At 41.3% G+C, this 14040-nt stretch overlaps 1 protein-coding gene and 1 long non-coding RNA gene across 2 annotated transcripts; both read left to right on the plus strand.

Annotated features, from left to right (window-relative positions):
* The first annotated feature begins 2100 nt into the window (after positions 1-2100).
* Positions 2101-6556, plus strand: LOC103704548 (LEAF RUST 10 DISEASE-RESISTANCE LOCUS RECEPTOR-LIKE PROTEIN KINASE-like 2.4). The gene is made up of 3 exons (XM_008787892.4): positions 2101-2888; positions 3184-3216; positions 4834-6556. Exons 1-3 carry the CDS (start codon positions 2171-2173, stop codon positions 5943-5945), a joined length of 1863 nt encoding a protein of 620 aa, XP_008786114.2. The 5' UTR covers positions 2101-2170; the 3' UTR covers positions 5946-6556.
* A 2449-nt stretch (positions 6557-9005) lies between these two features.
* Positions 9006-11156, plus strand: LOC120111910. Its single transcript, XR_005513325.1, has 3 exons — positions 9006-9209; positions 10113-10212; positions 11097-11156. It is a non-coding gene; the product is annotated as an uncharacterized LOC120111910 (long non-coding RNA).
* The last annotated feature ends 2884 nt before the right edge of the window (positions 11157-14040 follow it).

The raw sequence follows: 14040 nt of genomic DNA on the forward strand, positions 1-14040 counted from the left end.
GATTTCTTTTGAAGGATGAATGCAAGTAGATCGATTATCTTACTATGTGATCCTTCTTTTTGCTTGTGCTAACTTTAGCATTTATTTATCGTAGATCTTGAAAGATCCAATAGAAGGAAAAAAAGCATAAGGCACCATGTACTCTTCCCCTTCTGGCTTGGACTACCACCTGAATGATTAATTGAATATTTCTCTGAAGAAAGTATTAATTGAATGTTTTTCTTTCAAAATTGTACAGTAAGGCATTTCCATGTGGTCTACAATAATGCAATTAAATTTGCCAAAGTTTGTACTATAAGCCATTATTATGGATGACTAAATCCATGATAACAAGAGGTTCAAAAAAAAATCTATGATAAGTAACCTAATCTTGTATTTTTTAAATTTCTTATCTATCATAACTCCAATTTTATCAAGTAACATACTCTGCCACTAGAACAAGCACGAATATTTATAGTGCAAAGAAAGCTTTTTGGTACTATTTTTAGATGGACCTGATAATTTGCTCCTACTACCCTCAATAATTTATAAATATATTTAGATGAAACAAACAAAAAATAAGACACCTTAATATGAGTTAATTTCTGAGGCGGACTATGCATTTTACCCAAGAACTAACAATGCCATGCCTTAAACCTAAGATAATATTCTTGAGGGACTAATTTGCCTAATATTGCTTGTCTTTTAATAATGTAGTGTGTTTTTGGTATTTTTTAAACCTCTCAGGAATTCCTTGTATATTTATCCTTCAAAAGTCGGGAGTGCACATATGCCCTTCCAAAATACCAAAATGTGCATATATGCCCTTCATTTACACTGCTTTGAATTATGTCTATAACTTGGTTTCTCTAGGTTACGATTGAGTATTTATCCTCTTGAAATTTGAAGAGTGTCTAATAATTTGTCCAGATGTAATATTTCTTTTTGACATGTAAATTAAGCTATAAGTATTTTTGAGATGTGTATTTGACAAAATCCTCGAAGAGGGGATTAACTAGGAAGATAATATGGTAATATTAACTAAAGGGGATGCATGCAGAAATATTAACGAACATGGGACTAAAAACATAACCACAAAGAGCACATAATCAATGTGAGAGTAAAATCATATCTGTAGGGGTCCTCATAACTCTTCTCTCGGATCATTCTTTCCATTTCTTTCTTATCCTACAGCTTCACCGAAGACTTCGATATCCCTTGAAGGTTCAATGAACAGAAACCTTCTTATGGTGTTAAATTTTCTTTTTTTTCTTCTCATTTCAAGTGGGAAGACGAAGACTTGGATTTTAAGGTGACATTAGTCTAGGCAAACTTTTCTGTCAGAGTAAATGGGGTTTTCCCTTTCTGGAAAATGATGTGAGGAGGCTTGGAGCTTATGGACAACTGGGAAGACTTTGACTCTAGACTTGATGTATGCACTGATCACTCGTGGTGCTGTTCTGATTTGTTTTTATGTTAGGTTAGTTCTACGGATAACAAACTGTTCCTCCATTGCATCCATACATTGTTGCGTACTGCTAGCTGTTTTTCTCCAATGACGTGAAAGATTTTATTATTTTCCAAGTCTTCAATTGACTAGAAAGCTACAGGGTTTCTGAATATTGGCTATCTTCCCTTATCAAACTTGAAGAATTCTTGAAAGCAAAGCAGAGTCGAAATTTCCAGGATGCTCGCCTTTTCTAATTTTTCTTTTTAAATCCGACACCCCAAGCAAGAAAAAATGTTCACGGTTTACATCAGTCGTACATGCTGCCTTTCTCCGACTTTAGGGAAGTCCCTTGCGCTCCCAGCGGGCCGGGCCGTATCTTTCGCGAGAAAGAAGGGTTCACCCTCTTTCGTGCAAATCCACCGATCGCTTTGAAAGGTGTGCAGGCAGATGAATTACAGAGTTTGGATGCTTTTGATTTCTGTGCGGCGGGTGATCCAACGGTGCAATCGCGCGAAAGAAGGTGAATTCTCAGTTGGCGCGAAAGATGCGACCCGTCCCCCTCCCAATATATGTTCGCATGGCCCAACCGCCACGCGTCTTAGCCAGTCCAAGTCGCCAATTGGTCTTGCGAGGAGAATATAAACTGTTTTTGCTTCTAGTCTTTGTGGGTAAATATAGAGCTTAAACTGGGGTGGGGGTTGCTGGTGCGGTGTGGTGCAAGGGTCGTAGCGTTAATTTCTTATGGCTCTTTCCTTTTCCTGCCTTATCGTCCCCTTCTTCATCTTCTTCGTTTTCCCCAATCTTTCTTGCCCATGCCCCCCGCAGAATCCACCATGCGGTAGTTCTCCTCCTATTGAAGTAAGTTTTCCTTTCTACACAGACAGCACTCCTCCTATATGCGGGGGGCTTCATAGGATCTCCTGCGAGGACTCCACACCGTTCGTCCAATTTTATGGGCATGAGCCCTCGTATGTCGTGAAGCATATCAACTACACTGATCAGTCAATCATAATTGAAGACCCAGGGTTCCGCAATCACTTGTCGATACCAGATTGCATTTTCCTTTATAAATTTGATCCTCCTATTCCCCTAGTCCAGACTCCACAGTCTCCACTCCTTCCCCAGTCTGTAAGACAGAACCAGACCCTCTTCAACTGCAAGCCGAATGGTTATGATATTTGTACCGACATCTTCCACGACCTCTATAATCGTAGTCTTTGCAAAGGATGCCAGCTCTATTTTTCTAACAGATCAGAGGATGGAGGAATGGGTCCGGATGAGTGTTGGGGCGACGGTCCAAGCCCATCGTTTGGATGGAAGTTAGTATTCGAGTATGGACGCCTTTGGCTACAGTCTGCCAGTGCCTACTCGAATCTATTGCACAATGACTTGGATTCGGGTTGCTTCAAGCATAATTACACAGGAAATTCCATGTGTCCTGGCGACGACGAATGCCAAGGTAGATTTCTAGAACCTTCTATTTGCCAAATTTCATGATATTTTTATGCATCTACAGCATCGTGCCTCGTGTGATGGTTGGTAGCAACTTGCTTCAACCAATAAAATTAGTTTACGAAGTTTCAGCTGGAAGTTCAAGGTTGATATTGGTGGCAATTGTGTAGAAACATGTAGGTTTTGCTAATCGAAAGGGGGCAAGTCTAAAAGGAAACAGATATTTCTGTTTTGGTAAAACTTGTTAAATTATTTTAGTTCTGTACTGACCTCTGGCTGTGGTCCTTTATTTGACGCTGCAGGAAAAAGCCACACGAAGAGGAAGATTTTAGCAGGTAATGAACATGTTACTCCAACGCAGCTAATCCCTTCAAATGATTGCAGTTTTCCACACATCACGGGATATCATGTGTTTGGTAAAACGATATTTGAAATGTCTAAAGTTAAAAGTTCCGGTAGCCATATCTTGTGATTTTACAAAACTTTACTCTGCCATCAGTTCTTCTAAAACATAATATGAGATTGGTGGACACTGTATCAAAACCTCCAAATTAATTATATTTTTTCTAAAAAGTGTCTATAAATTGTTTATAACGATCGTAACGCCATAAAAATCCCCCAGTGTTCAACACGGCGTAGTTCGACTTGGTGAAGTAGGTGTTCAACAATTTAGAAGTAGCTTCAGGTGATCTTCCACTAGACAAAATTTCATAAACTCTTGGTGACAATAATGATTACTGAAATCTTCCATGGGTGGTGAGCTTTTCAGATTTGCAACCATTATTGCCTTGTATGTGTGCTGCACAAAAAGTGATCTGGATAAAGGGTTTGATTTTGTAAATTCAGAAGTTAGAGGAAACTTAATCAGAAGAGAATATATTGCAAATTTGCTAATCTTCGAATGATTATCTCCATAGGTGGCAGGTTTAGTTTTTGTAATTCTATTTTCAAGGAAATCTTGACTGAGAAAGCGTAATGACAAAATTGTAACTTCAAAATGATTTAAATTGTATATAATTTTTGTCTGGCGAAGCTGCAATTTTTTCCTTTCCTTTTTTTTCTTTAACTGATTAACAGACACTACCTTTTTTCTTGATATGGTCTACTTGGTCACTTTGATTATTATATAAGAGTGTTGAAGGGGGACTTTAACAAAGAGGAACACACTGATGTTGGGATGTATGCTGGTTCTTCAAGGTGAATATATACACCGTGTCATGGTGGCAATTTGTCTTGACCTCATTAGAATTCTAGAAAAATTTAAAAGCAAACTTGTACTGAGGGGGTTTAGTTCACTTCGTAGATTCATAAGCCATAAACACAAGGTTGAGTATAGAATGGTGATCTACAGTTATGATAGCTTAGTTAGCTAATTAAAAAGAAGTGGGTCCCTCTTCACTCGGCTTCTTTTAGTAAGAGCGATTTTTGAACTACTTGAGTTTTGTGAGAAGCGGGTAGGTTTGAGTATCTTTGCTTATGATATTCAGATTGGAGGAAGGAGAGGAAAGTTGGTGCCCTGAAGTACTCATCTTTTTTTTCTGAAGAAAAAATAAGTATTATTTAGTTGCATCTTTTTTCACACATAAAAAAATAATTGCCTCAATCTTATTGTTATTTTTTGTAGTTCAAAAGGCAAATATGACTGCTAAGACTTTGTTATGGTAGAAAACTAACTTGTGAGATAACAACATAAAGCAGTGGAAAACTTTCTTTAGGAGTTCGAATATTAGTTATTAAGGGCCTCAAAAACTTCTATTCACTTCTCTCTCACTTTCTCTATCTAGCTCAAAATAAAGTTTAAAGACCTACCAAATTTATGGCTTTTAAACCCTCAATTGTTTATTATTAGGAACATAGAAGTTTGAGAGTTTAAAAGGCTCTTTATTCCTTGCCTCAAATGTCCGACTATGTTCATAACAACCTTTGAGGTTCCAAGCATTGGCGCTTTTCAGGTTCAATCTTGGCAATGATCGCAGCAGGTCTCCTTTTCTCTTGCTGTTTTTTCCTTTTCTCCCAACACCGACACAGAAATCTTCTCAAGTCGATCATCTTTTGGAGGAGTAAATCAAACAATGCACAAAATATTGAAGCAGTTTTAGAAAATTTCGGTTCCCTTGCCCCGAAAAGATACAAGTATGCAGATCTGAAGAAGATAACGAACTCTTTCTGCGACAAACTTGGCGAAGGAGGCTATGGCATTGTGTACAAAGGTAGCCTGCAAGATGGTCGTTTGGTGGCTGTGAAGTTCTTAAGAAACTGCAGAGGCGATGGAGAGGAATTTTTGAATGAAGTTGCCAGCATTGGTAGGACCTCCCATGTTAACATTGTAAGTCTAATTGGCTTTTGCTTCGAGGGGTCTAAAAGGGCTCTCATTTATGACTATATGCCCAATGGATCACTGGAGAAGTACATCTATTCAGAGAACCCGAAAACTACTCTTGGCTGGGAAAAGTTGTACGAAATAGCAATTGGCATTGCCCGAGGGCTAGAATATTTACATCGCGGGTGCAACACACGCATAGTACACTTCGACATCAAACCCCACAATATCCTTCTAGATCAAGAATTTTGTCCTAAAATTGCAGATTTTGGGTTAGCTAAATTATGCCCTCCGAAGGACAGTATCCTTTCAGTGACAGGTGCTAGAGGAACCATAGGGTTTATCGCCCCAGAAGTCTTCTCTAGGAGCTTTGGAGTTGTTTCTACTAAGTCAGATGTCTATAGCTATGGAATGATGGTTTTAGAAATGGTTGGAGGAAGAAAGAATGTAAAAGCAAGTGTAGAGAATACTAGTGAAATTTATTTTCCACATTGGATTTATGATCATTTGGACCAAGTTAGAGATTTGCAGGTTGTTGAAATGACAACAGAATCGGAAGAATTGGCGAAAAAGATGATCTTAGTTGGTTTGTGGTGCACGCAGATGATGCCCGGGAATCGACCTTCAATGAGCAGGGTAGTTGATATGTTGGGAGGAAGCATCAGTGACTTGCAAATGCCTCCAAAGCCGTATCTATGTTCTCCTTTGCATTCATTCAGAGCTTCATTTAATCCTATGGGTTAAGATGATTTAACAAATGCTATTATCTGCTTGTGCAATGCTGGGTACTATATTATTAGACCTGGTACCGTATTTAAGACAGTCAAAGAAGTATTGAGTCATCTGGTGATTATGTTACTTCAAAGCTCTGAAATGGAGTGTCAAGCTTAGTTTGCAGTGCCAGCATGTCCGAAGAAGAATTCAAAAAGAGAAAAACAAATGTGTCCTTCGTTCAAGTATATGTGCAACCTTTGACAGGAACAACAATTGTAAAGATGAATCTAAACCTCTATGGCAAATGCTTATGTTCATAAAAGCTATATGCAGGTAGTCTTCCAGCTTTTCGGAAAATGTGATGAGACTGAAAGAAGGGGAGATGCAAGAGACTGCACAGAGCCACCATGTCAAATGAAGGCCAGCTCACTGTTTAACCGAAGATAATTAAAGCAACAGCTAAGAGCTTATTTTCTAAAGTCACTTTATGTCTACTTCTGATAGTTCTTCATATGTACCTTTACACTGTTGATAGCGAATTTTTGGAGGATATGTATTTTTTTTTCTTGATGTTGTAATTGGATATACTACAAAATCATAAAATTTTGTAAATTTTGAAATTTTTAATCATGATTTTGTCATGTGGAGTGTTTATTTGTGGGATGAAATTCAAAAAGGTCTTGAAATCAGAAAACTGAAAATAGCACATATGCGCTCTCTATATTTTAGAGTAGTTGATGATAGATCCTTGTGGCCGCATGGAAACCCCTACAAATAGGCTTGGACGGAAGGGATCATCAATGGTAAATAAGGATGCTCTCACTTGGAAGTTTTCTACATGCGAATAGCCAAAACTTTTGAGCCACCAACAGAGAAACTCTTACGTACCATGGTCTAGGATGACAGAATTCCCACTTCACGATCCCTAATATTGCAGATCCTTGGACAATAAAATGACAGATTGTACCATTTGATCACAAAGAAGTGTGATCATCATAGAATAAATCCAACAACCTCTTATCAATTGCATCAGTGTCTGATGATTTGTGTCACAATGTGTTGAAGTGACATGGTTCGTCAGGTTGTTGGATGCAATATTACGCCATATTTTTGTATGTACTTATCCCTGGATTTGGTAAACATTATACCTATTCTAACTAGATTTGAGCAGCTGCAATGCATGTAAAAGAATGGTATGGATGTGGTTACATATTATTTTTTAGTCTTCTCTCCGTAGGAAAAGATATTCGGCCAATATTAATTTGGTTCCTTGGATTTTTTCAACTCTATTTTCTGAGGATTTTTCTCTCTTATATGATTGCAGATAGAATATCGAATGTCATTGATGATGGTTAGAATAGAGTTTATCTCTTACAATCTTCAATGGAGACTCCCAAGCAAACATTGTTAGTTCAACGACCTCACGTGATGGCATACAAGGAAAGATAAGGATTAAATAAGAATTTAAAAGTTTCAAAGAAAAAGTTACTTTTAAGCATTATAATTATAGAAGATTTCCGTGAAAAAAAAATCTAAACTTTTTAGGATTCCAAGAAGAAAACCACTAACAAAACCTATCTTAAGCCTATCTCACAAGTGAAGTCTATATTAATAACACAGACTTCGTCGGCAATATAAGCTTCCTCTATTCTCTCCCAGTAGTCCAAAACTGAGTTTACCGTCCGTCCACAGAGGTGAGGGAGCCTGGAAAAGCCTTGTATGTGCAGTGATGATCTTGAGAGCCCCTAACATTATCTTCGAGAGGGTTTTGAAGATGGTTATCAATTAGTTATATGGATTGCTGGCCCATCCTATTGGCTCTCATCCTACCTTCACTATAGGAAAAACTACCTTTTCCAACTTTTGGCTGCCGATATTAAGTAGAAGCGTCGGAAATTTTGGCTAAGTGCCAAAATTTGCCGACGCTTTTAGGAAGCGTTAGTAGGTATGGGCATACGATGACGCTTATAAGCATCGCAAAAGCTATAAGGCTAAGACGACGCTTATAAGCGTCGTCGGAAGCCGATCTGGGTAAAGGCCTAGCTTGGGCCAACGCAGAAGCCCAAAATATCAAGCCATCTCTTTTTTTTGTCTTTTTTTCCTCCCAACGATGCTTTAGAAAGCGTCGTCGGAGGCCATTACCCCCCCTCCCCCCTCCTTGCTGCAAATCACTAACCCCTTGCCTCCCGATCCCTAACCCCTTGCCTCCCGATCCCTAACCCCTCCAGCCGCCCCCCTCCCCTTCTCTCTCCGCCGCTCGCCCCCTCCCCCCTCGTCTCTACAAATTCCTAACCCCCTACCTCCCGATCCCTAACCCCTCCAGTCGCCCGCCTCTTCTTACAAATCCCTAACCTCCTCTCCTTCTCTCTCTGACGCTCTTTCTCGATCTTTCCTGACCAAGTCCTCCTCTTCCTCAAATCCCCCTCTTCCCTCCCCATTTCCGACCTCCTCTGCCCTACTACTCTTCCTCCCTCTCCATCACCCCAGGCGGCGGTTGGTGGGCTGGTCCCATGGAAGGCGGCCTTATCATCGGCTCCCCTCCTCTTTTCCCCACTTCTCTTTGTGGCGTCGAGAAGCAGCACGCAGAGAACATCTCCAGCGATGATGCCTTCGCCTGCCTCTTCGCCACCGTCGAGTCCGACATCGACGCCGCCCTCTAGGTCCTCCTTCTCTTTCTCCCTTCCAGGGTTTCTTTTCCATGATTTTCCCTTAGTGGCGCTTTTTTTCCCTGATTGGTGGATCTGTTGTGTAGAAATCGAAGATGACGACCTGGGGAGAAAAATAGGGCGGCGGCGGTGACGATGAATGCTGAGATTCGGCGCACCAAGGCCCGGTTGATCGAAGAGGTGCCCAAATTGCAGAGGTTAGCGCTCAAGAAGGTCGGCTGCTCTGTTCTTTTTAATTAAATATTTTTTGAAAATTGCAGAGGTCGGCTCCTTTGCAGAGATTCTTGTTGTAATACCCATGAAAAAAAAAAAAATGGTTTGATGGGCCGGCCCGAAGAAGCCGGGCCCATCTATAAAATACGATCGTGCCCTAGGCACGATCGTGGATGAAGAGAGGAGAATGGGAGAGAGGGGGGGGGGGGGCGTTGGAGGGGATCGTTGGAGAGGCCGATCGCCGGAGGAAACCGAGCGCCGGAGCCGAGAACCAGTCGGCCGTGGAGGAAGCCGGAAAGCCTCTCCTCCCTTCCCCACAAACCGGGAGAAAAACTTTGGACCCGTGCGGGGAAAATCCGAGTTTCCTCTCCGATTCCTCGCCGGAAAGATCACCGGAGCACCTCGTCGGGCTGAGGTAAGTGCAGCACCTTCCCTTGCACTCCATTTACTAGGTTTAGGGCCGGTGAGATCGCCGGAGAAGAGTCCGAAACAGGGATACCCTGTTTTGGCTTCTCTTTTTCGGATCTTGCCGCCGCCGCCGGCCGCCGGTTGTCGGGATCCATGGTATTGGGGGTCGGTCGGGTCTATGTGAGGGTCGGAGAGAGTTTTCTAGGCTGTGTATGTGATGAGGGAGGGTGGATCCGAGGTCTTCTTCCTCGGGATCCCATCCTCTCCTCCTCTTCCCCTCGTCGGTTGGCCACCGGCGGCAGCGACGGCGGTTGGGTGCCGTCGGGTGGGGGCCGAGCCACTGTCAGTGGCCTTTCCGTGGAAGAAATGGAGGAAGGGGGAGGGGACAGTGTTGGTTGGAAAGAGGAAGAAGAAGAAGAAGGAGGAGGAGGAGAGAAAATAAGAATATAATAATAATAATAATAAGAGGAGAAGGAAAAGAAGAAGAAGAGGAAGAGACTTCTTCTTCTCTCTTTCTCTTGGTCGGCCACCATCGCCGGTGACTGCAGTAGGGGTGGCCGGCGATGGTTCGACCAATGGTGGCCGAGGATTGGGCAGGTAGCGGCTGCTGCCCTTGGGCCAAGAAATAGGGAAGGGGAGATGTATTCCCAACCATGAAGAGAGAGGAATCATCCATTCTGTTGGTCTCTTTATCGGGACCGGCCATCATCGCCGGCGTGGCAGCGGCCACGGCTGGCGACGACGTAGGCCGGTGGTGCAAGATGGGAGTCGGGCTATCCCGACTGCCCTAGATCTGGGAGGATTGAGATATTTGGGGACCTGATGATGGATCCCATAACAGATGAGAATTATAGTTCAGAATATTTTAATATTAAATAATTTAGTTTGTGATTTATAATTGATGTTGTAGGGGAAGAGTCAGCGGTGCCAGGAGGTTTTGATCAGGGGACTCAGCACCCCAGCTCGTAGGTTGTAATCCAGATCTGTGTTTGAGTCTGTCTACAATTTCGGTAAGAATCCTTGTACGCCAATCCTACATGATATACATATTTTTGAACTATATATGTTTGATATGCTATGATCCAGACAAAGCAAAATAGTTTTATATTTAATTATATTTTGATCGTGTTGGCTTGTGGTTGGTAGTGTGATGGATGCTTGTATGTGTATAACTTATACCTGCATAATTGAATTTATGGATGTGGTGGTATGGACTAACCATGTTATAGTGATTGCCCTGTCACGGGCCGAAAACGTGACCATGGTTAGTCTAGGCCGGAAATAAAGTAAATAAAAGGGATTGATGTGTGGATGTGAAATTGATTAAATGAACATTGACTTTGGGCCGTCTCGTTATTATGGGTTTGCCCGTCACAGGCTCTAAGTGTGACAATATTGGTTTGCCCGTCACAGGCTCTAAGTGTGACAATGTTGGTTTGCCCGTCACAGGCTCTAAGTGTGACAATGTTGGTTTGCCCGTCACAGGCTCTAAGTGTGACAATGTTGGTTTGCCCGTCACAGGCTCTAAGTGTGACACTATTGGTTTGCCCTGTCACGGGCTGGAAACGTGACCGGGATTTGGCCCAAAGTCAGAAAAATAATTGATCCGGATCAAGTTAATATAGAATGGAAAGAAAAAGCATTGAAAACATTAATGAAGATTTATGAGCTATCGTATGCTATATCATTCTTGCGTAGTTGGACTTTCATTGATATTTGACGTACATACTTATATTGATTATTCGAGCCTTTTGATAGCCGGTTTATGATTTCATGAAATGTGCATCGATTTGTCGTGGCTTTCAAATTCATATTATTATTGTGTTGGTATGGATGTGTAGGGATTCTTACTGGGCTGTAAAGCTCACCCCCTTTTCTTCTTTTTCTTTACCAGAGTTGCAGGATGCATAGTTTTGGATGGGATGGGCGCAGAGTGCGAGCACCAGAGTCATTAGTTAGTTAGTTGTTTATCCTTCTTTGATGTCGATGAACATTTGAAGAGCTTGTAGATGAACTAATTTGTTTATTTTGGACATGTCGGACTGCTCTATTTGAATTACTAGATTAATTGTGGATTTATTAGAATTTTTGTTAATCATAGGCCTTGCATGATCTTTAGGGCACTGCTCTAGGGCTCATGCGGCCGGTCGCGTACCGGACCCGGGTGCTGGGTTCGGGGCGTGACAGAGTGGTATCAGAGCTTAAGGTTAAGGTATCCTAGGGTTTATGTTCAGGTGAGTATCAGTGGAGAACTATGATAGAAAAACTATCAGAGATTTGGTTTATAATCACTTGAGATTGTAACAAGAATGATATTATAATCTAAGGTTTAAGACCACTAGGAACTGTGGCCTTAGTGGCATTAAAGTTGAGGTTTAAGATTATTGGAAAATGTGACCAGTTGGAATCTAAGCATATGTTTAAGATCACTAGGGATCGTGACAGAAATATATCATAGCTTAAGGTTATGATCACTTTGGACATGACAATTAAATTCAGTGCTTAAGCTGTAAGATCACTTGGCATTGTGATAAAATGTATGCATCGGTTTGGTTTTTGATGCATACGGAAGGAAAGTATAAATTGTCTTTGATCATGATAAGAGAGGTTTGACCTAAGATAAGTGTAGGTCAACAATGGCATATCGAGTATACCATGTTCAGATATTATTTAAATGATTTGAAAGTTCAAATTTGATTTGGGTTTTGATGTGATCATACTTTTGGTTTTGCTGCTAATTATTAGAGTGGGATTTGTACGTTGATTTAGTATTGGAGTAAGCTAAGGAGATTTCATAATATTGAAAGGAACGTTCTTCAAAATTGAAAATGTATCTGGATTAAATCTGGTGTTGGCATGTTGGATATTGCAAATAGGTCTATTTCTATGGATGTATTTGATTATTTTGAGGCCATAGAGTATGCATATTGATGGGAGAATTCTAATTATTTGAATTCTCATGTTTGGATTGGGCTATTGGATTTTACTTATAATTGTAGAAGACTAATTGATGCGTTAATGTAAAACTCAAGCCTAAGTTTAAGATTTGAGCAGGGATCTTTTGTCATTATTGATGAAGCCACTAATAAATGTCATATTGAGTAGAGACTTCGGTCATGAGATGCTTACATGAATTATCATATATAGCATTACTGATGGATGTTAAGAATCTTGGTGAAGGAAGATCAGGAGATCGATCGAGTTAAATTCTAATCATAGTGTATTGGCTCAATGACTTCTAACCCATTTTGAAGTAAATTCTGTTGGAAGGAAAATCAATGTAGATCTTCTAATTAAATTGCTAAAGGAATACAAGAATTACCTCCCTTTAAATTAAACTTAGATATTTTGGATTCTAAGAAGATTGTGGAGATCACATAGTGACCTTAAACTTGACTAAAGAATCGGGGGTTAGTTATGGTATGTACACTCTATAAATTGAGGACAAAAAGATCTAAAGGTTTTGCTCTAGTTCTACTTGGAAATTTGAAACTTGGAGTTTCTTAGTCTCAATGCAAAGTGATACTTTAGTCAGAAATCATTTTGTGACTTTAAAGAATTGAATGAATTAAATCAGAGTGTGCAGCGGAAGTGTGGTGGTTTGACTTATTTTGAAACTAGTTAAGATCATTAATATTTGATCTAAAAAGCATTATGATGAAATACTTGAGTTAGTTTCAGGAGAATGTTGTTAATTCTATGAATCTCTTATTTGTTGGAATGATGTGGGAGAAAGAAAAGAAAAATGATTATAGAATATTAAGAGCATTTGATACTAAAGATTTCTCCTATTTCTGTTAAGACAATTATGATCTCTATGTAGAATCAAGGGAAATTAATTTCTTTGGGATATAATTATGGCATTTTAATCCAAGGTTGGGCGTTTGGAATTCTTTCGAAGGAGATCAAAAGAACTTACTACGTGTGGTAAAAAAAAAAAAAAAAAAAGGATCAAGTTGTAAGATGCTGTGATTTTTGTATGTCAAAATCTTGTGAGTAGTTACTCCGAGAGGGAGACTATTTAAGATCCCAGGGATGATATGATGGATGCATATTTTTAAAGTTTGAGGCTTCAAGTAAGTTAATTTCGAGGACGAAATTTTTTTTAAGGGGGAGAGTATGTAATACCCATGAAAAAAAAAAAATGGTTTGATGGGCCGGCCCGAAGAAGCCGGGCCCATCTATAAAATACGATCGTGCCCTAGGCACGATCGTGGATGAAGAGAGGAGAATGGGAGAGAGGGGGGGGGGGCGGCGGCGTTGGAGGGGATCGTTGGAGAGGCCGATCGCCGGAGGAAACCGAGCGCCGGAGCCGAGAACCAGTCGGCCGTGGAGGAAGCCGGAAAGCCTCTCCTCCCTTCCCCACAAACCGGGAGAAAAACTTTGGACCCGTGCGGGGAAAATCCGAGTTTCCTCTCCGATTCCTCGCCGGAAAGATCACCGGAGCACCTCGTCGGGCTGAGGTAAGTGCAGCACCTTCCCTTGCACTCCATTTACTAGGTTTAGGCCCGGTGAGAACGCCGGAGAAGAGTCCGAAACAGGGATACCCTATTTTGGCTTCTCTTTTTCGGATCTTGCCGCCGCCGCCGGCCGCCGGTTGGTCGGGATCCATGGTATTGGGGGTCGGTCGGGTCTATGTGAGGGTCGGAGAGAGTTTTCTAGGCTGTGTATGTGATGAGGGAGGGTGGATCCGAGGTCTTCTTCCTCGGGATCCCATCCTCTCCTCCTCTTCCCCTCGTCGGTTGGCCACCGGCGGCAGCGACGGCGGTTGGGTGCCGTCGGGTGGGGGCCGAGCCACTGTCAGTGGCCTTTCCGTGGAAGAAATGGAGGAAGGGGGA

This window comes from Phoenix dactylifera, chromosome 9, assembly GCF_009389715.1.
Source record: "Phoenix dactylifera cultivar Barhee BC4 chromosome 9, palm_55x_up_171113_PBpolish2nd_filt_p, whole genome shotgun sequence".
NCBI lineage: Eukaryota > Viridiplantae > Streptophyta > Magnoliopsida > Arecales > Arecaceae > Phoenix > Phoenix dactylifera.